The 21255-nt window shown below is 39.7% G+C and overlaps 1 protein-coding gene across 1 annotated transcript; it reads left to right on the top strand.

Moving 5' to 3' along the window:
* Positions 1-3315: 3315 nt before the first annotated feature.
* Positions 3316-20891, top strand: LOC141085519 (dual specificity protein phosphatase 8-like). The gene is made up of 7 exons (XM_073570937.1): positions 3316-3509; positions 8530-8749; positions 10113-10242; positions 12332-12498; positions 15795-15954; positions 16683-16806; positions 16940-20891. Exons 2-7 carry the CDS (start codon positions 8540-8542, stop codon positions 17715-17717), a joined length of 1569 nt encoding a protein of 522 aa, XP_073427038.1. The 5' UTR covers positions 3316-3509; positions 8530-8539; the 3' UTR covers positions 17718-20891.
* The last annotated feature ends 364 nt before the right edge of the window (positions 20892-21255 follow it).

Below are 21255 nucleotides of genomic sequence, written 5' to 3'. Positions count from 1 at the left end.
TGCACATACCCTAAGGATCCCTTCTCTACCACAGGGCAAATGCAAGAAGTCTGGGGCTTTTCCCCTGGATTTTTGGTACTAGGGAAACCACTGATAGACACTTTTGATGTTTAAAAAAATGAGTCAATTATATCCAAATTTCTGACTTTTTTTTCTTTTGGAAGCATCTCTCACAGTTATATAGGATGGATTTTAGCTGTTTCCCTGATTTTTTTGTCAGTTTATATATCAGCACAGCTTCTATCCTGCACTTATTTCCTCTTCATGTTCTTTCCTCATTTTTTATAGCCTTTTTTTCTCTGCCCTCCCTGAGACTGTAGATAGTTTCCCCTTTAGATCAGAGTACAACACCTTCCTTCTAAGGCCGAGGTCACACTTGCGAGTGCAATGCGAGAAACTCGCACCTCAATACCCGGCACTGTCGCCAGCACTCGGGACTGGACTGTGCGGCTGCATGTCTTTCTGTGCAGCTGAACGCTCCATTTCGAACCACGGGGTATTGAGGCAAGAGACTCACGTGAGTTTCTCGCATTTTTGATGAATTAACTTGTTCACTGCATAGCCTTCGTCTGCTTAAAAACAAATAAATGGAGTTTTACTTTACTGGCTCTAGAGGTGATGTCGTGAATGCACCGCACAACACCGCTACAGCCAATCTCTGGGCTCGGCAGCACAAGCAGTTTTCATCGGGACCGGTAGATAAAGTGGACCTCTACCATCTTAGGGTGGTATGTGCACACACTGTGGATTCTGCTGCGGATCCGCACCGGATTTGGCCCTGCAGTTCCGCAGCAGTTTCTGCTGCGGTGTACAGTACCATTATTCCCTATGGGAAATAGAAAACGCTGTGCAGACGCTGCGGAATTTTCTGCGCTGATTTTCTGCAGTTTCTAAACCGCAGAAAGAATTGACATGTCAATTCTTTCTGCGGATTCCGCAGCGGTTTACCATCTCCTCCATTGTGGAGATGGTAAAACCGCAGGGCAAAACCGCAGGATAATCCGCAGATAAACTGCAGGTCTTTTGACCTGCGGATTTATCTGCGGATTTTGAAAATCCGCGCGGATCAATCTGCAGCAGAAACAGTACCATTAAAATCAATGAAAAACAAAAAACGCTGTGCACATGCTTCAATTCTTTGTGTGGAATCCACAGCGGTTTCACACCTTATCCATTGTAGAGGTGTGAAACCGCAGGGCTAAACTGCAGGCTAATCCGCAGATAAACCGCAGGTCTTTTGACCTTCGGATTTACCTGCAGATTTTGCTAAATCCGCGTGGAAAAATCCATGTACCCCTTTCTAGGTACTCTCACAGACCTACTACTACGGGGGATGTACATTGCGTAGTCTAGGGCCATGATGGGGCATGTAGATGGGTGTGTCTGTATTAAGGGTAATATTTGGGTATGTGCACACGCTGCGGATTGGGGTGTGGATTTGGCCAAGCGGATATTGTAGAATCCGCAGGTAAATCTGCAGGTCAAAAGACCTGCGGTTTTGCCTGCGGTTCTGCCCTGCGGTTTTTCATCTCCACAATGGAGGAGATGGCAAACTGCAGCGGAATCCACAGAAAGAATTGACATGTCAATTCTTTCTGCGGTTTTGAAACTGCAGCAAATCTGCGCGGAAAAATCCGCAGCGTCTACACAGCGGTGTTTTATTCCCATAGGGAATAATGGTACTGTACACCGCAGCAAAAACTGCTGCGGACCCGCAGCGGCCAAATCCGCTGCGGAACCACAGCAGAATCCGCAGCGTGTGCACACCCTTTGGCATGGGTTGGACACATTCCTTTTATTGTGTGACGTTACCCCCTTCCTGATTGGAGCTTCCCCCCAGGAATCAGATACAGCAGCAAATTATTCTGAGCCTGAAAACACAACCTCTGAAAATGTCCCACCCCTACAGAGCTCCTCTATACATCACTAGGCCAACTAAAGTCTTTAAAGTTATTTTCTCAAGTTTGGAAGTTATCCCGATTGCTGGCGGTCTGACCGCTGGGACCCCCACTGATACTGAGAACGCCGGGCTCTGAGGAGCCTTGTATGACTAGAACGGAGGTAGATTGTGCGCACTGCCACTCCATCCATTCTCTATGGGATAGCCGATAGCAGACCTACTGATTGTCCTGAATCGGACTTGTGCACTGCCCCATAGAATAACGTGTACGAATGCTATCGGTGAAAACCACAGATAGCACTGGTCCTATTTTTTTTTACAGTTGTCTGCATGAGCCATTCCAAATTTAATTTTATGCTTTTTTGCAAACAAACAAAGGCAATCTACTTTTTTAAAGATTTTTGGGAAAGCTTGATGATTCATTTTAATAAAACAAAAAAAATCTGTATTTCGTGTATGTAAAAAAAAATAATAATTTGCATGCAAAAATCTTTACATTTTTAAAACTTTTCCTTTTTTATTATTTCAGAAAAAAAACACCCTGCTTTATTTTTTTTTTAAGATTTTTTTGGAAAGCTTGATCATGCATTTCAATAATTCAAAAAAATCTGTATTTCATGTATGCATTTTTTTTCTATTCAAATGCTTGGAACAAGCTTTACATTTTAAATTTTTTAGTAATTTATTTTTTAACATTTTTTTTTTTTGGGGGGGGGGATCACAGCTCAACCATGCATTTCAAAAACAAGGGAAAAACAATCAGTATTTTACGTATGCAAAAAAAAATGCATGAATAAGTTTGTAAAAAAAAAAGTAACATTTTCTTTTTCCTTATAAATAATAATAATAACAATTATAATAATAAAGAAAAAGAAAACGTTACAAATGTAAAGATTTTTTGGCAAGCTCATTCATGCAATTAAATTATTTCATAAAAGCAATAGCAATAATAATTTTTCGCATGCAAATAAATAATTTAACTGCATGAATAAGCTTGCAAAAAAACTTTACATTTCTAATATTGTCTATTATTGTTTTATTTCGAAGCAATGTATTAAGATTTTTTACAAAGCTGTCCTGCTAAATTATGCACATGCAAAATAGATTTTTTTTATTATTGAAAAATGATTTTAAAAGATTTTTTTTTCACTTATGCATTTTTTTTTATTATATATTTAAATGCACGAATAAGCCTGCAAAATAAAAAAAAAAAAATCTTTTTATTTTTATTCAGTAAATATTGCTTTTGTTTTGTGCGAATGCATCGGTGAAAGGGTTAATGCTGTGTGTGTGTGTCAGTGGAAAATCCACCAAGGGATTGTTTTAATCAGGCTAAGAGGTGACATCACAGCTCAGTCCTGACATGGCTTCTGATTGGCTGGAGATGACATCAACCTGAGTTATTTTTAACACTCCCCCTGTGCACCCCTCCCTCTCCCTGCACATTACCTCATCCTCTCTCTGCTGGCTCCAGTCACCATAACAATATAGTACAGAGCACCTGGGACCCTCTGCTACCTCCTAGCTCTGCTGCTGCTGGGTCTGTCTGGCCATCCATTGCAGGTACTGCTGCTGCTGCATTGGGAACCCTCCAGAGCTCTCCACAAAGGTAAAGCTCTTTGTTTCGTTACTTTTGTTTATCATCTTTTTATTTATTAAATATTGATATTTTGTTTTTTTGTGTATTACAACGTTTGCATAGTTTTTTTATTCACATTTTATGTTTTTTTTGTTGTGTGTTTTTTTTTTTTTTTTTTTTTTTTTTTTGTTTGCGCCAAGGAGCCACTGCAGATCTGGTGGCGCAGACCTATATGGTGTCGTGCTCCCATGACAGGTGCATTGCAGATGTAGCAGAGCCCACTTTATCAATGGGATTTCTTTTTCCTCGCATCTTATATAAGATCCGCTAAAGCTATAGAAAGAGACCAGACCTTGGGATGGCTGGGACTTGTGGGACTTCACTGTCCTAGCTTTTCTTTCCACCCCCCCTAGACCAGCTGGTCAGATTTCTCTGGGAAAGGCAGAGGTAATCCCTCCCAGCAGCTGTTATGATCCAGTCCTGCACAGATTTTGTGATGCATTGTGCCCACGATCAGTGCGGTGGAAATTCGGCTGTATTTCTCCTACCCTACACCTAGCACATTTTCTTCTATTTGCAGCCGCCATATCCTCTTTTGCTTGTAACATTTTTGGCATATTTGGAGACCACTTCCCACATCCCTGTTTCCTGTGCATGACCGATATGTTGGAATTCCATTTCATTCTCACTTACTTCTTGGAAAGAGGGGGAAAAAAAAAATAATAATAATGCATTGTGCGTGCCTTAATGCGGAGGAGCTGTTGTCTGTTTTCCGCTATATTGGCTTCTACCCCATTTTGCTGTAGCAAGGCCAGGAACGCATTGCAGAGCAGATAAAAAAAAAAAAAAAATGCATAGCTCATGTATCATCAGGAAATGGAATGTAGGAAAGAGAGAAGCATTAAATCTACTAACCTGAAAGGAAATCTGGATATGTCGCCTGCATGAGGGCCCTGCAAACGCTAAAGGGAAAAAATACTTGCGTTTTTCTGTAGGACAAAGGACATTTTGTGGTACCTGGGTATGTACCGATTAGCAAAATGCGTTTGTTTACCAGTAGATGGTGCGTACGTGGACGAAGGGATGCAATAATTATTTTGCATAGAACGTCATTTTTCTTAAAATTATTTAAAATAGGATATCATAAAATATATATATATATATATATATATATATATATATATATATATATATATATATATATAATTTTCATACATGTTAGTTTTTATGCATAATAAATACATATGCAAACTTATTTATTATCATTCCTTGCTGGTTGTATTGTATGGAAATCCCATCGTACCTTCTGCTTCTCACGAAGAGGGGGACAAAGGAACATATTTCAAAATGATTGCATACAAATAAAAAAAAAAAAATCATGGGAAATTACTAAGGATTTTGATAGTAAGACTTGTGATTTAAATATTAATGTTCTGCTTTCGGTTATCGGATTTGATTTCTAAGAAATTATTTATCCTTATTGACTTCCTTTTGTTTTTTTGTTTATTTTTGTAAGCACAACCATACAAAGGAGCCATTCGGAGCCTAAAATGGCTCATAACAGAAAGCAGAAGTATTTTGCCGATTTGCATTACACTGATGTGTTGAATCGTTACTTATTAGATGCAGGGACGTAATCTTCTCATGTGTGAATGGCTCATAAAGCAATTATATGGGCAGTAGACTTGCTGGAGACCTCCGGTATTATGTCATTAGGCTCCTATTGATTAGTGATATTTTTAGTTCTGACTCTTGTGGTCACTATGTTACACTGAGATGTTGATCTGCTCCTGAGAATGATATTTCCAGCACTAAGTCATGCCTCTGGTATCCCATTACATCACAGATAACAGGCGCCTCTTACGCCATGACCTCATCTGCAGTCGGACCCGTCAGGAGTGACCTAATATCCAGACCAAAGAAGGCTGTTACTGGGCAGTGGGGTTATCTATAGAAAATGGCATTTCATTCTGAGCAATTGCCACCCACATGGACATGGAGGTCCATGCATAAAAGCTTATTCCGCTGCTGTTGCAATAGGCCCGGCCATATTACGTCTCTGGCTTGCCTAAAAAAAGGCCCATCTTATCTGTTTTTGTTTATAAACTAAAGTACTCCGAAAAAAAAAACTTTTTTTTTTTTTTTAATGTTTTCCCGGTCTATAAAGAAGCCTATGGGAAAATGCATGGTAAAAATGCCATGTTGCATTTCTGAAGGGAGGGGGTTAATCCACTAACCCCCAAAATGACAAAAAATCGCACCAATCATAATGCACGTTTTATATTTCTCTATGGCAACATTTTTTGTCTAGACAAAAAAATGGGGAGAAAAGTGTATGTAATCATGTGTGAAGCTACCCTAAGGCCTTGTTTACATGTGTTTTTGCCATGCAGTTATTTTCATTTTTAAGTAGCAGAAAAATTAATTGTACTTCTAAAATCTCATGGCCATGTTGCGTATTTTTTTGTTTAGTTACTAGCTGCACGCTTTTATTATCAAGATATATCCCAGAGGAGAAATAGTGAGACAATTGCACTTATAAATCCGCAATGGAAAAAAAATGCATCCGATAGTGCAACAAAATTTGTCAAGCGTGTCAAAGGAATGTCAGCATTCTGATATTGTACAATCAACTTTTGTTACTCTTCCAGATGAGGCCACAGAACGAGGAGCGAGTATTCCTCTTATAAAATACTAATCCTCCTACTTTCATTGGAGGCCACATCCACGGCGAGATACATTAAAATATATATATTTCTGCATAGATGGTAAAAAATGGATGAAAATCGGTCAATTTTTCTTTCTCGCGTACGTAGATAAACAGGCATGTGGATGAACCTTTTCAGGTCACTATTAAGAGCTTTATCATTGTGGGGGGGGGAAGTGAAAATGATTGAAAGGGTAAAATAAAACAATATATATTCTTTACTGAGGCTCTTTTAAAGCCTATAGCTGGATCAAACGTCAAGTTTTTGTAATGATACCAGATAGACCCAAGTCAGACCAATGTTGGTGTTTAACATCCTAAATATATCCAAAATGTCTCCATGAGTCAGACCAAAGTCATTTAGAAAGAGAGGGGGAAAAAAAATAAAAGGACTCAAAGCCTTAAAACATAATGTTTTATTATGTGTTCTAGAAAAACCACATGCAACACTTGAATTTCCCAAATGACATCACTCTGCTGTGTTCTTAAGGACATGTAATGAATGGCTTTTTTATTTTTTACTTTCCCAGTGGTTGATGTTCTGACTTGATCTTAGTAGTGATTTAGAAAGGATTTAAAAAAAAAAAAAAAAAGTACCCAATATTATCAAGCCCCAAGGAGATAGAATAAAACTAATTTGAGTGCTGATTAAGGAATGTAAACCTAAAAAGATACAATATTTATAAATATTAGTTGGTAAAACAAAATCATAGTAAAATGTATCTTTTGTTTTTGCTTTTTACGTGTGATAATTTTTGCCCTTTATTCATTGAGCGTAATATATTGAGTTATATTGTCGGCGCTTGTTTTTTGAGTCAGGTGTTAATATACATCAGATTTTTCACGTAAGCATTTTTCTACCTGTCTAAACTAGCCGAGCCACTACTGGATATCTTGCACTGGAATTGGGCATGGTACATCCTTATTTCAGGATATCTGATCTGGAAGGTCTGGTAAGGGCGCAGTGCAAAAAAACAAAACAAAATTTGGTGTTTTGCGTAATTGATAGGTTGTAAGAACGTAGCTTTGACCCCCAATATAATATGGAGGTTTGGTTTGGCTAATTGCTTCCTTCTGGACGAGAGCTAGTTTGCATACCAATGGAGCTTTACTTGCTAAGCAAGTTTCCACAGACCAGATGGATCTTTAAAACGAGACCCAGTATCCCCGCCCCAGCGGCGGGCACAGATGTATGAGGCCCCTGTACAGGAACAATATGGGCCCTTTGCAGTCCAATAAATAATCATGATGCTCAATTCCAAGTGTGTTGGAGGTGACAGTGGCCCCCTTATCTCTCGGGATCCCTGTGCGGCTGCATCATTGGTATGTCTAATAGTATGCCCACGACCTGTTTCTAAGGATTGAATATTACAATAGGCAGCTGGTGTGCTTTGAAGAAGGTTGTCCAACTAATTTTTTTATGAAGATTTGAAGTAGACCACTATCCACTGGTAACCCCAACTAATCTTTTGAACAGGGCTCTTAAGAGCATCGTCTGAATGGAGCACAGATCATCAATGGGTCTACTGGAGAAAGACCAGCATGGTGATCCAGTTATCTTGGGCAGTACCATTGAGAGTGAATAGAGCATAGATGCGCTTGCACAAATCGTGCTCCTTTTATCAGTCAGACCCATGCGATTGCCCAGTGATTCGGTAGTTGTCCCCTATTCTATTGATGGGAAATAACTTCAAATCTTGGTATAAACCCTTTAAGGCTCTGACTGGAGTAAAAAAAAAAATTAAAAAAAAAAAAAAAAAAATTAAAGGAAGTGGGCAACTTCACACTCCCTTGGTCCTCCTTTTGAAAGAGGAAATGCAGCTGACCAATCACTGGCTAAGGTGTGTCAACCTCTCCTCCCTTGATTGGCTGTGTGCATTTCCTTTGTTGAGATGATCTTGGCGACAGAGGCGAGTTGTAGGTGAATATTATTTATTTTATTTTTTCTTCCACCTGGAGCCTTAAAAATTAATAAAATAGCTGAGTAACACCTTTTTTCAATGTTTGTTTTCTTTACAATAAGACCACTGTAGTCTGAAAAGAAACCTTGAAGAGTTGGTGGAGTTGGATGATGCAGCAGATCGTCCATGATGTCAAGGCTGTACTGGGAGTGACTTGGTCTTACTCTTACTCCATATGTCTGTCATATCCAACACGTTCCTTTGGCCTCCAATAGTGTCGTATTGTGGACAATTTTATGTTGGTCTGCTTTCCAATATGGCGACCTTAGAAAATAGCGTTTGTACTCTTTAAGATATTTACAAGATGATGAAGTTGTATGATTTTATTATTTTGTGCATGTGGAATCTCATCCATATATCTTCCATCTTTGTTTTATTATAGACTGATCAAAATGGGTGGAGAGAGGAAACCTCCCCAAGCCATACAAGCCCAAAAACTGGCTGGCATCTTGAGGGAGGACAGCGAAGGGGTTCTGGTAATCGACTGCCGCTCATTCAGCGACTACAACAATCTGCATGTGGTGGGCTCTGTGAATCTGTGTGGGTCAAAGCTGGCCCGAAAACGTCTTCTAAAGGAGCTGCTTGTGCTGCCGCACCCTAAGGTTTGTTGACCAAGACACATAAGGCCTCACCGTTAGAGAGAGCTGAGCTCAATGTATCATGTATCTTGTTACTATCGACATTCCTCCAAAATAATCAGGATGCTTGTTACGCGATACCCCCTACTGACTACATGTTACTTTTAAAATTAATATGAATCATCCAGACCTAAATATAGGCCAGTCAGGGTCAATACTTCAGCAGACAGACGCGGGCAACAGGAAACCTTGCACTCGATCATTGACAAGTCTTCTATGTTGACTTGACAAATGCAAAGTTCTTAAAAAATGACGACATTTAGGAGAAACACTTTAGATTTATGAATGTCAAGTTATCACCATCAGATATTGTAAAACAAAAGATCAAGAAGATGATGGAGAAACTTGCTATTGTAAATGTTCGATGTCTTCAAAATCTTGAGTTCCGTGTTTGCTCCTTCAATTAACGCGACCAGTTGTGTTGAGGCTTATGTAGACCACAAAAGAGATGGTGGAGAATAAAAGTTCTGTATTAACACTTAGGGTACCGTTACACTAAGCAACGCACCAGCGATCCCAACAACGATACAACCTGGTAAGGATCGCTGGTGTGTCGCTACATGATCTCTAGTAAGATGTCAAACAGGCAGATCTACTCAACGACGCAGCAGCGATCCGTATAACGACCTCGGCGGTCATTGGGACCTTGTAACAGCAGCTATTCTGACGGCTCACACCTGCGTCCATGAGTTCTGAGTCGCCAACGAGGTCGCTCATCGGCGTCAAGCACAGCGATGCGCGCTGGCCAGCAGGACATCAACGATCAAAAAATGGCTTAGGACAGCATGAGCACGATCAGTGACATCGCAGCGGGGGGCCCGGTTGCCGCTATGTGTCACACGCAGCGAGATCACTGTTGCATCACAAAATCGGTGAGGTTACAGCAATCTCGCTAGCGTTCTCTTTGTGAGAGGGGGCCTTTAATTTTTGGCTTCTGCCAAGTTCTACATCCTGCCATAAATGTTAGTTTAAGGTAAACTGATTTTGGTGGCATTGGTGCCAATCTATGCATCATGGTGGCCTCCTGACTAGCAGCAGAAGATGGGAGATGGAAGGATAGGGTATGTTTAGATATTTTGCTTATATCTGGTTTTACTCGGAGACATCTGGCTACCAGTATGGTGATTGTTGCTCCCGCATGGGTTGTCCTGCATTATTCTAGACTCCAGAAGAACAAATTTGCCTAGTTTATCAGCAGCAGTTCACCCTACTCCTGCATTCATTGAATTTAGCTTTATTGGACCACAACATCCATATTTTAACAGTTGTCCTTGGATTTCCGACCACTGAACATTTTGTCTTCTTTTTTTTTTCTTCTGTTCAATAGATCGATGCTTCGTTTGAGAAGCAAGTAGTTGTATATGACCAAGGCAATCAGGAGTTATCTGCTGGCCATTTTGTGTCCTTGATTGTCGGAAAGCTGGAGAAAAAATACAGCTCTGTCTCTCTCTTAGAAGGTAAGCGAAATTTAATGTAAAGCAATATTTCCAAAGTCCTTGTCTTCACCCTGTTTCATAGAGTTGGAAGGTCCAGTTGACCTCTTAAGGATTGATTTTTTTTTTAAGACTTTTTTTTTTTTTTTTCATTTTAATCCCATAAAAACTTGATCGGGAAAGAAAACATTTTTCTTATATATCTCTTCTCAAAGAGACTTGTATAAAAAAAAAAAAAAAAAAAAAATGCATGTCCTGAATCATGTCAATGGAAATCTAGTACTCACCATTTCAAGGCACCGGGTGTTGTCAAATAGGTAAAATTACATTATTTTTGAATGGCGGTAAGATGACCTAAGCTGCGTTTAGAAAATGTGATCGTGCCATTGATTTTTCTTTTCTCCCCCCCCCCCCTTCATTCAGACTAAATTTGTCCTATCGATTAATTTATCTCTTTCCGAGTGATATCATGTTTCTGAAATACAGTACATGTGCTGAGTCTTTCAAAAGTGCTGCATGTTCCGTGCCTTGCAGTGTGAGATCATTACCCAAGAGAGCGCAAAAACTAGAGGGACTGCAAAATGAGTCGGAAGTTAGCAGGCAGTGATGGAATGCATTACTAACTTGCCAGAGAACGAAAAAAAAAAATTATTTTTATTTTTTTCTGTTGTAAGAAGTCATGAAATATTCTATTAACATTTTTACTTTCTCTCACATAACCCTAGTTCATTAATGTGTAGGCATCATAGAATGAGGTTTTCCACTCGGGATCCAACTCATTGAACCACTAAATGTGGCTTTTGGTTTGGCCAACCTGATGCATTTGTGTGTGTGGTGTTTTTTTTTTTTTCTTTTATAATTTGGCAATTTAATGTCTGGCATGTAAAAATATATTTCCTGATAACAGCTGATGGCTCTGTCCCTAGAGCTTAATGCACATCAAGTAGCTGATTGCAGGTTTGGTTACTGTATCTTGAGGTGGTTGTTACTTAGGAAAATTACTCCATACATACACTAAATTTCACAGAAATCCAAATTATTAGACTTGTGTTACATATATATATATATATATATATATATATATATATATATATATATATATATATATATATATATATTTATTTTTTTTTTAATAGTCTTTTTTTATCTGGTGTAAATGCTTCTGATCTCCTGAATCCGGCACTGATTTTCATTTTCTTTTTTTTTTTTTTTTTTTTTTCCTGCGCCTCTTTGTTCCTGAGATATGGCCCCATCTTTCCTGTATAAAAAGCTAGTCTTATTATCTAAGGAGGTGTGATCATCAAGTAGATGCCCACAAGAGTTTAGGACCACACCCACTTGAAAACAAGAATAGATTTCTATTCCGAGAAGAGGAGGCCATATCTCTGGAACGGAGAGACACAGGAACGGAAGAAAAACATTGTTTGAGTCGGAACAACTGCGGCATTTAGACCAGGTAAAATATATTTTTTTTAAAGTGCCTGATCTTCTTAAGTTATGATATCCATCAACACTGCTTTCTTTTCTACAGACCGGTCACTATATCAGTGCAATAAGTCCCTTCCAGATTGCGGGGGGAGGTGCGATTATAGCTACAAATCCCTGTTATGATAGATATATCTATCTATATATCTCTATTTATCTTTTTAGGCACACATTGTATAGAGATGTAACAATTATTACTTTGTACACCTTTCTCAAAAGTTTAACACTACCCCTCTCGCCTTACCCTGGCAATCTTCCTAACTTGGATTTGCAGGCGTACATTAAGAATTGGCATCAGACCAAACTCTTGAGTGCCGGTCAGAATCAAATTTTCTCACACTCACAAATCATCTCACCCCAGAAAGAAACGCTGTATTATTGCAGTCATCCTGCTTTAAATGGCCTATGCCGTGATCCCATCACCCAGTCCACACCAAATTAGGTAACTTGCCAAAAATAGTGAGGAGAAAAAAAATACAGCTCGGTGCACCTCTAGGCAACACTAAATAAAGTTATCTGAGGTAGGGCACAAAAATAAAACCAGAGCTGAAAAATATAGATATATATTGGGGTTGTTGGCATTTTTGCTTCTTCAAAATTTTCAACCTGTTGTCGTCTTCTTCTACAGGGGGGTTTGCCGAATTTTCATCCCAATTCCCAAACCTGTGTGAAGGCCGCACCTCGAATATTTTGCACACGAGCATATCACAGCCTTGCCTGTCCACATCCACGGTGTCTGTTACCCGTATCCTGCCGCACCTTTACCTGGGATCCCAGAATGATGTCATGGATCAGGTATGAGCCATAAACCTACACAGGTCATATTACAAGCTGCTTCCTACCTTCTCTGAATTAGTTTAACCCTTGTTTTCGATAGGTGATAAGGTTGATCTTTAACCTGTGCTCTTGTCCTGGTAGCCTGCAGATTGGCATACTTTATTAGTTGTTTTTTTTTTTTTTTTTCCTTTTTCCTTCTTTTGTATATGCTGTTCCACAAAAGGTCCTTCAGTAAGGACCTTTTCGATGAGCTAAACAAATTTGGGTACGGTCATGGGTGGCACACTTGGACTGAAATGCCATGTATAGAGTGGCTTGTTAACCTCGAGGACTAATTTTGCAGCAATTTATTTTTATTTTTTTTATAAATAGGAAAATCAGACAATGACTAATGAGCTAGACTGAACCTAATGCATAGTGGCCATGTAGTCTATAGGGCTCAAACGAGGAAAAAATTGGTGGGGATGCAAAATCGATTGCATGTGGACAGCACACTGACCAATGCAAGTCAATGTGACTGCAGCAAAAGGAGGATAATTTTTCATCTTTTTTTATCTGTTTTCTGGATGAAAAAACTGCTAGGATCACTACGATATGCCATCACTTTGTGGGGCCCAACCTCAAGGATCCTGAGTATAAGGGTGCTATGCTACCTCCCTACTCCTCCCTTACACTATTTATTTTTCTCCATTGTCCCCTCCTGCGTCCATCCCCTCCCAGTCACCTGCTGTGCAGAAAATTGCAGAATTTCTCCTTTCAAGTGAATGGGGCAGCTGCAGCTTTGTGCACAACCAGGATGCTAGGAAAGTCCTTAATGTAAGGAAAGCTTAGGAGCACAGCGCTAAATCGGCTCTACGGTCCCTATCGGAGGTCCCATAGGTTAAGCTCACACTAATTCTAAAGTGATGGCATATGTTAGTAATATGACATTGCTTTACAAGATAGGAAAACCCCTTTAAGTCTAATTGTGATAATTCGGCAGCATATAGTTGTGTGGATTCTTCATTATTGGACATATACCAGACATTGTAGTCAAAGAATTTGTATGAATCACTATAGAAGCGCACGTTTCCACGTACAGGATAATAACCTTGAATGAAAGCAGTTTCACCTTTGCCGAGTGCAGCGTCAGCATTACATGCCTACAGCCCTGAGCTTAATGTATAGGTAATGACTCTGCAGCATGTTAGTGATCTGGCCAGTCTACATTTCATTCCTAGACAGAATTTAGTGCAGCCTGGCATTTCTTTCTCTAAATACCCTTGAAATGCTTGCCTGAAAGCTCCTGCACACATCAGCAGTTATTTGTGACCTAACTACACTGACCAGGCCACAGAATCAAACTATTTTAAAGAGGATCTGTCCCCAGGTCAAAATGGTCAGTTCTTGCTGTCATTTTATTCTCCTTGTTCCCCTGAGTATTCCGCTCTTATTCATATTTTTTTTTAAATCCACCACCCAGTTTCAGAGATATGGCTAATTTTTATATACTTTCATGAAGGGGGCGTGGCTCACAGGGTGATAATGCAGAGCAGCCTAAACACACGCCCCAGAGGATCCTGTGAGCCGCACACCCTTATAAAGACCATAAAAATTAGTACCAAATAAAAAGGCCATTTAACTCTGATTTTGTGGCAGATTTAATAAAAACAAAAGGCAGAATACTCCAAAAGAGCTGTGAGAATAAAATAAGAGCAAATACCGGACACCTGGTGACAGGTCCTCCTTAACGGGAATCCACACCCCAAAATAGGCTCGGGTTTAATTACTTGTTCATGACATGTAATTTCTCATGGTACCATTCAATAGACGTTCTTCTTGTGGTTTGGGGTATTTCTAATATGAGCATATGATGCAACGGCACATCCATTTTACTGAACTCTCCTGAGATTGACTGTAAAATGTTCTCTGTAACATTTACGATCTCGTGAGCAACGTTCAGGCCGCAGCGGTAAAGCTCTCTACGGGATTTGCTCAATTACGATGAGTCATATTCATACATTCAGCTGTGTTATTATGTCTTAGATTTTTCTAGAATATTTTTCTTTTTTACAAGTTGTTTATAATGAACGCTTTCATGTGCCTTCTGCACTAACTTTTCGGAGCCATATCGGTAGAATTGATGGATTTCCATTGAAACTAAACTTGTCAGACCCTCATCTTCTGTGTCGTAGGATGGCCCTATATACATTCGATGCTTGGCCAATCCTGCCGGAATTGGCGGATTCTGACAACTTTTATCTACCGTAATGTGCCTGGGGGCTACAAGGAGCAATTGGAAACTGATCACTTGTCTCACCTTTTTGGCTTATGCTGTTCAGAGGAAATGGTTTGTTGAAAGGTGATCTTACAAGCCTCCATAACACCAATGGGGATCATGTAGCTAAAATTAGCGCTCATTAAAGAGGGCTTGTCACCAAGTTTAGTGTTCAGTTTTTGCTCTTATTTTATTCCCACTGCTCCCCTGATTATTCCAACTTTTGTTTTTTTTTAAAATCCGCCATACGGTTCCAGAGATACAGTAAGAGTCTTTTTATTTAGTGCTGATTTTTATAGGCTTTTGAAGGGGGCGTGGCTTGCATGATTCTCTGGGGCGTGTTTTTCCAAAGGAGCCACACCCCCTCAATAAAGATCATAAAAATAAACACCAAATTAAAACATATCTCTACAACAATACAGTAGATTTCGGGGAAAAAAAAAAGCTGGATACTCAAGGGAATTGCTGGAATAAAATAAGAACAAAAAATGACCACTTTGATCTGGTGAGAGGTCCACCTTAAAGTGCTCACACCCTTTTGATACTGGTCTGATTTCCGTAGGGCACATCAGGGGGAATTTATCCATGTATTTGATGCAGTAAATCATGGAACACTCCAATATTTCACGTTTTCCACCACACTTTCCGAACTGATTTATGTATAGGGTGCCAGTGCTCAATGTCACATGCCCTATTATAAAATGACTTTTACACACCATTTGGAAATCTACACTCTTGTATATACAGTCAGTCTTTGCTATTGAAGGAGGATCTGTGACATGAGTTAGCGGCCAGCATGGCGCGTTGACAATAAGGGTCTTATATTATTTATATATATATATATATATATATATATATATATATATATATATATATATATATATATATATATATATATATATATATATATATATATATATATAATCTTTTATTTATTTTTTGTTAAAGCAATCATTTGTGACTCGTGGGGATTTTTTTTTTTTTTTTTTTTTTCTTGCTATGAATGGATTTCTCTTGTTCAGTGATCTCATTGTGCTGCTTAATGTCCTTTTTATAGGAGGTGATTAATCAGAATGGCATCACGCATGTGCTGAACGTCAGCTACAGCTGTCCAAAGCCTGTCTTCATCTCTGATAACCATTTTCTACGCATCCCCATCAATGACAGCTACTGTGAGAAGATCCTGCCCTGGCTCGGTGCAGCTGTCGAGTTCATAGGTATCTTTTCCTCTCTCATTCCTATTACACATCCGATATCGTAAATACATCTATCACATAAGCTGTACCCTACCCACAATCTATCATACAGTGTTGGCAAATGTTATGTTTACAGGATGATATATTTATTGCCGGCCCCCCCAAAAAAGTCTACTGCCACCTTTAGAAATCTCATCAAATGGCCAATCATGTAATATAAGGCAGAGTCAATGTCAGAAGTTTTTAAAGGGTTGTTTATATTTTCATACATGCGTATTGTTGGATAGTGCTTGTAAATGCAAGCAACTTTTCAATTTACTGCTTGTTAAAATTTTCATCCGTTCTTGAGATATTAACACTTTTCTTTTGTTTATTGCCCGTCGACTTGGAGACCGACCACCCTGCTAAAAGAAAAGTGTTAATATCTCAAATACACTTGCACATTTTTCAAAGCAGTACATTGCAAAAGTGCTTGTTTCTATAAGCACTGTTCGATAATGCCAATTTCTGAAAATGTGAATAACCCCTTTAATCAGTGATGTTCTGGATGCTGAAACTCCTATGATTTCTAAATGATTCAATGAGCAAAAGCATTCCGTTGAATGTTGCTCATCTCTGCTCACTGGAGTTTGTCTGCACGTTGAGTTCTGGAAGTTTCAGCATTTGGTCCCCAAGGAATCAAAATTTCTGTAACAATTTACAGAATAGAATATTTTATTTTAATTTGCAATCTATTTTTTTATTCCCAGGAAAAGTGGAGCTGTTAAATGGCAAAGTTTTAGTCCATTGCCTGGCTGGAATCTCCCGTTCAGCAGCCGTTGCAATTGCTTACATCATGACGTCGATGGGGCTTTCTCTGGATGATGCATACAGGTAAGAGAGCCCACTGTGGTTGGATGTAGACTAGGAACAGAGCTGGAGATCACAGGCCGATCTTCTTCCAGCCACCACTGATAATGCCTTTTTTTGTTTTAATGATAACCATATCTTTTTCTTGCTTTGATAGGTTTGTTAAAGAAAAAAGACCCACCATTTCCCCCAACTTCAACTTTCTCGGACAGCTTCTTGAATATGAGATGAGTCTCGTCAATTCCCGGCAATCGCATCCCGCCCAAGCTGTTCATCCTGACAGCCCTACAGAAAGAGAGCGCTCCGAGCAGCCACGTACCGAAAAGCCTCCCAACACCGAGCAGATTTGCCAAAGCAATCACAATCTCAACTCTATGTCCCACGAAATAGAAGTGGCCATCGATGCTAACAAACTGGACAGCAGCTGTGCAAAGGACGAGTCTGAGTCCACCCTGGCGGGCAGGTTTACCTCCATGGGGATCTCATCCGACCAACGTCGTGAAATTAGTAGCTTGAAGCGTTCTTTCTCTCTGGACATAAAATCTGTCTACACGCCTTTGTCTTCTTCGACAGAATCGCGCGCAAACTTTTATCAGTCTTCCCAACTTGTCCCATCATCCCGATCTGTTTCTTCCAAGCCGATGGGACTTTGGGATCGTTTTTTAGGTTTTGGACTTAATTTCCTCTACTTCTATTCTGAGGAGGAAGAAGCGCAGCAAAATCTAAACCACAAGGTCAGACCAAAGGGAATCTGTGATCAAAGAGATGCTCCCGAAAACTTAAAAAAGAGACGAGCGAACGCAAAAAGCCTAGATGAAGGACCTCCTCGTCCTTTCACTCTCAACATTCCCAACTGCAAAGGCCAAACGTTTCTCAAGGAGAAGACTTTGGAAGTTGGATCAAGAGTGAGGACAATATCTCCGGTTCCTCTGTGAGGAACATCTCAAAGGATGATGTGACAAAAGAACATTTGGGATCTATCAAATGCACAAAACTTTTTTTTTTTTTTTTTTTTTTCCGCATGTTAAGATCCCCCAAACAGGCCTGAGTAGCATGCTGAGAAATTACCTTGTTTTCAAAATGTTTCTTCATATTGAATGAGCAAATTTTGGACTGATTTTTTTTTTTCCGAGCAAAGAGTAGACCTTTAGTCTTTGGTGATGGAGAGAAAGTCACTATGTACCAAAGGCCCCGCCATCACTTTTTTTTTTTTTTTTCCTATTCTGTTGTGTGCAATTCTCTATACTGACCATCAGAGGCAGCGTTACGACCTTCTATCATAAGTAGGGAGATGGTCTTCTGAACTGAAACGTCAAGAAACCAAGAGGCGTCGAACGCGTTGTGTACCCAATATACCTCGTGCTTCACCCTATTGTCGGGGTAATTTCGTGGTGTGTTGTGACCATCCTGCTACGAACTCTTTTAATCCCGCTTGGTCTACCCGTCCAGATTATTACATTTGCACAGAATGGTCCATGCAATTTCACCCTTGGTGTAATGTAGAGAGGTATTAAGGGTAGTTCTATAATATATATTTATATTTTCTATTCCTCTAGGTCTTACATGGATGTACGCCCTAGAAGCCAAGCAGTGTCTGTGACAATACTTTGCTGCCCTAATACCTCAGTTATTTTTATTTTTTTTTTATTGCTGTGAAATTTATTTAAGTATCCCCCTCCTAGCATGTTTGGGGAGTGCTCCCCTGCATATAACCCCCAGAAAACGTGACCCACCTCTCAGGATTCAAGGACGGCAATGCAGTCCTTTTATTAAAAGTAGTGGTGGAAAAGCTTATTTTATTTTTTCCATTATTTATTTATACACGTGTTTTTTTGTTTTTTTTTGTTTTGTTTTTCCCTCTTGCTTATGTTTAATAATCATTGAAGTCGTGAGTCTTCGTTATTGGCTGTGCCTTTGACTTTGTGACCTGCTGAAGAAAAAAATGGGTTAATGTAGGAAGATCAGGCAAAGTAAAATGTGGCATTGACTCCTCTTTTTTTTTTGGGGGGGGGGGGGGGGGCGGGGAACCATTTATAAATCCTCAATATGGCCCGTTTGTTAAATTAGATCTGCTCACATTTAGTTGGGCACTCTTAAAGGCAGTTTGTAGTACTGCACCCAAAAAAAAAACACATTTATATTAAAATGCTTATGGTATTTTCCATGGCTTGCACTATCCTTTAAAAAAAAAAAAAAAAAGTTTAAAAATCACAATAGTTCTTTATTCTGAACCCTTTTAAGACCAGGGAATAGTAAGTTTGGTTATTTAGTCACTCCATGGAGTTTTAAACTGTTGATGGGTTTTATAAATTTCTCCCCAAAAAAATCGGTCATGCCCACGTTGCCTGCCTACCTATAGTGACGTCTCCCGCCACCTTTGTGATCGAAGCCTTATGGATTATGTAAAAGCTAAAAAGCTATTTTTTTTTCTTAAATGCTATCTGAATTTTTTTTTATCAATGTGGCTTAGGGTGCAATCAGAGGACTGTATAAATCGGACTGCAGTGCACAGACTGGCCGGCGGCTAGCCCGTCTAGAGCATGACTGCTTTAAATGTTTCTATGCAGCTGTCACACTTGGGTGGGGAGAGCCACTGGCCAGTCCAAGTACTGCAGTCTGATTTATAAAGCCGTCTGACTGCTCTCTTAAAGGAACATATCTAGAAAAACAACACTGTGTTCTAGCTAATGCAGGTGGTGGAGCGTGACACAGCCAGTATTTTCATCTTGTGGAACCTGGCAGCTGGCATTCATAATGTCACTGCCTCACCCTAGGGGAAAAAAAATACAAATAGACTCTTCCCCAGGAGGAAGGAAAACTGTCTTGTGCCACCTACTGAAAGTCAGTAAGCAGCCTAGTAACAAAGATATTCTAGATAATCTGTATAGAGCTGTTTCACACTTTTTGCCCCTCATCAGTACAGAGCAGGGTAATAAGTGGCTAGGTGATACGCCTTTAATGTTGGCCTCAGGGGTGAAGAATGGCAGCATGTGTAGGAGGTTTTAAAGGTCAGACAGTTCTTCCTGGGGGGGGGGGAACAAAAGGTATACAAGTAAGCTCACCACTGGAAGGAAAGAAACTTATTTCTTATAGCACCAACTGTTTAATGACATTATTTTTATTCCTTCTGGAGAAGAGCTAATTTGCATAAAGGAATTTAAACACCAAAGAAAAACCCTATGTTATGCTCTGAATCCTCCAGAGCAGGGTTCCCCAACTCCAGTCCTCAAGGCCCACCAAAAGGTCATGTTTTCAGGATTTACTTAGTATTGCCCAGGTGATAATTGCATCACCTGTACAATGCAAGGGAAATCCTGAAAACATGACCTGTTGGTGGGCCTTGAGGACTGGAGTTGGGGAACCCTGCTCCAGAATGTTCCTTTAACATTTAGTGCAATTATAATTGTTCTAAAACAAAATTAGGATCACCGATTCCAATAAACCTAAAGCCAAATGTCAAGATGTCCAAAATCATGCGAGGGTAAGAAGGACGGACATGAGGGACAACTGCTAGCAAATATGATTGCACTTGGTGTTTGGTGTGATTACGACGGCACGGTTTGGTGGTCCTGGTGGACATTGCTAATGGGAGACGTCATAACGACCTTGAATCTCTGCAATGTCTCACTCCATAAAGCCATTGCTTGGTGGCGAGTCCAGTTTGGGGTGAAGGATGGGAGCGCTCTGTATGTATTTAGTATTTTGTATTATTTGCATTTATTCCTGTCTCGCTGTGTTTTTATTATATTTATATTTGATTGGGTTTGTGCTTTAAGACTAACCATCTCTCGATTTAAAGCAATGGCCAAAGAACTTTAATTCACTGTAACTTAATGTCCACGGGACAGACGTGCAGGTTTGCTCCTATGGGATTGGGGAATAAGAAGACCCGCTATGGTCTATTATTCCCATATTCCATAGTCTTGTTCTCAATGACCAGCACTGATGTCCATGTACCGGAGTGTGAACTTGGGTGGATGAATGAATGGGAAGATTTTTCTTTTGTTCTTGTGCAGGTTCACAATGGTTCTGAGGTTCTCGCAGCTGAGTGCATTGCTCCCTAGCGCTTCTCTGGTTGATGATCATAATAAAGATGTGAATCTTTCTAATTTCTGTGTTGCGTGTTTACTGGGTTGCTAATAAACATGGGGCTATGTTTGGCAAGAGGAAAGTAAATCTGGGTCACAGCTGTTGTTGGCTTCAAGTCGTTGCCCCGACCAACAAGTATCAGCAGATGGGAGATGAGCGGGTGCTGATCTGGTGGCTTCGTGCTCATCAGAGCTGTATGTAGCATTGTTCCACTGTTTCTAGTTTTGTTTTTTTATGGGGTCATATTTTTAAAAATTCACATTTTTCAGAAGTTTTCATCATTAAAGGTATCTCAATCCCAAATATATACCGCCTAAATGTCTGCATCATTGATGTATGTAACGTAAATCCATTAGAGATGGTGAAAATTTGTAAGACTAGGTC

This window comes from Dendrobates tinctorius, unplaced genomic scaffold (genome assembly GCF_039654945.1).
Source record: "Dendrobates tinctorius isolate UK_male_01 unplaced genomic scaffold, ASM3965494v1 ptg000028l, whole genome shotgun sequence".
Classification (NCBI taxonomy): domain Eukaryota; kingdom Metazoa; phylum Chordata; class Amphibia; order Anura; family Dendrobatidae; genus Dendrobates; species Dendrobates tinctorius.
This window is presented reverse-complemented; position numbering and strand designations above follow the sequence as displayed.

Excerpts from the sequence above, each read along its gene's own strand:
- LOC141085519 (XM_073570937.1), top strand. The coding sequence starts at position 8,540 with ATGGGTGGAGAGAGGAAACCTCCCCAAGCCATACAAGCCCAAAAACTG. Across the intron at positions 15,955-16,682 it reads TGCAGCTGTCGAGTTCATAG|GAAAAGTGGAGCTGTTAAAT; the intron begins GTATCTTTTCCT and ends TTTTATTCCCAG. Across the intron at positions 16,807-16,939 it reads TCTCTGGATGATGCATACAG|GTTTGTTAAAGAAAAAAGAC; the intron begins GTAAGAGAGCCC and ends TTGCTTTGATAG.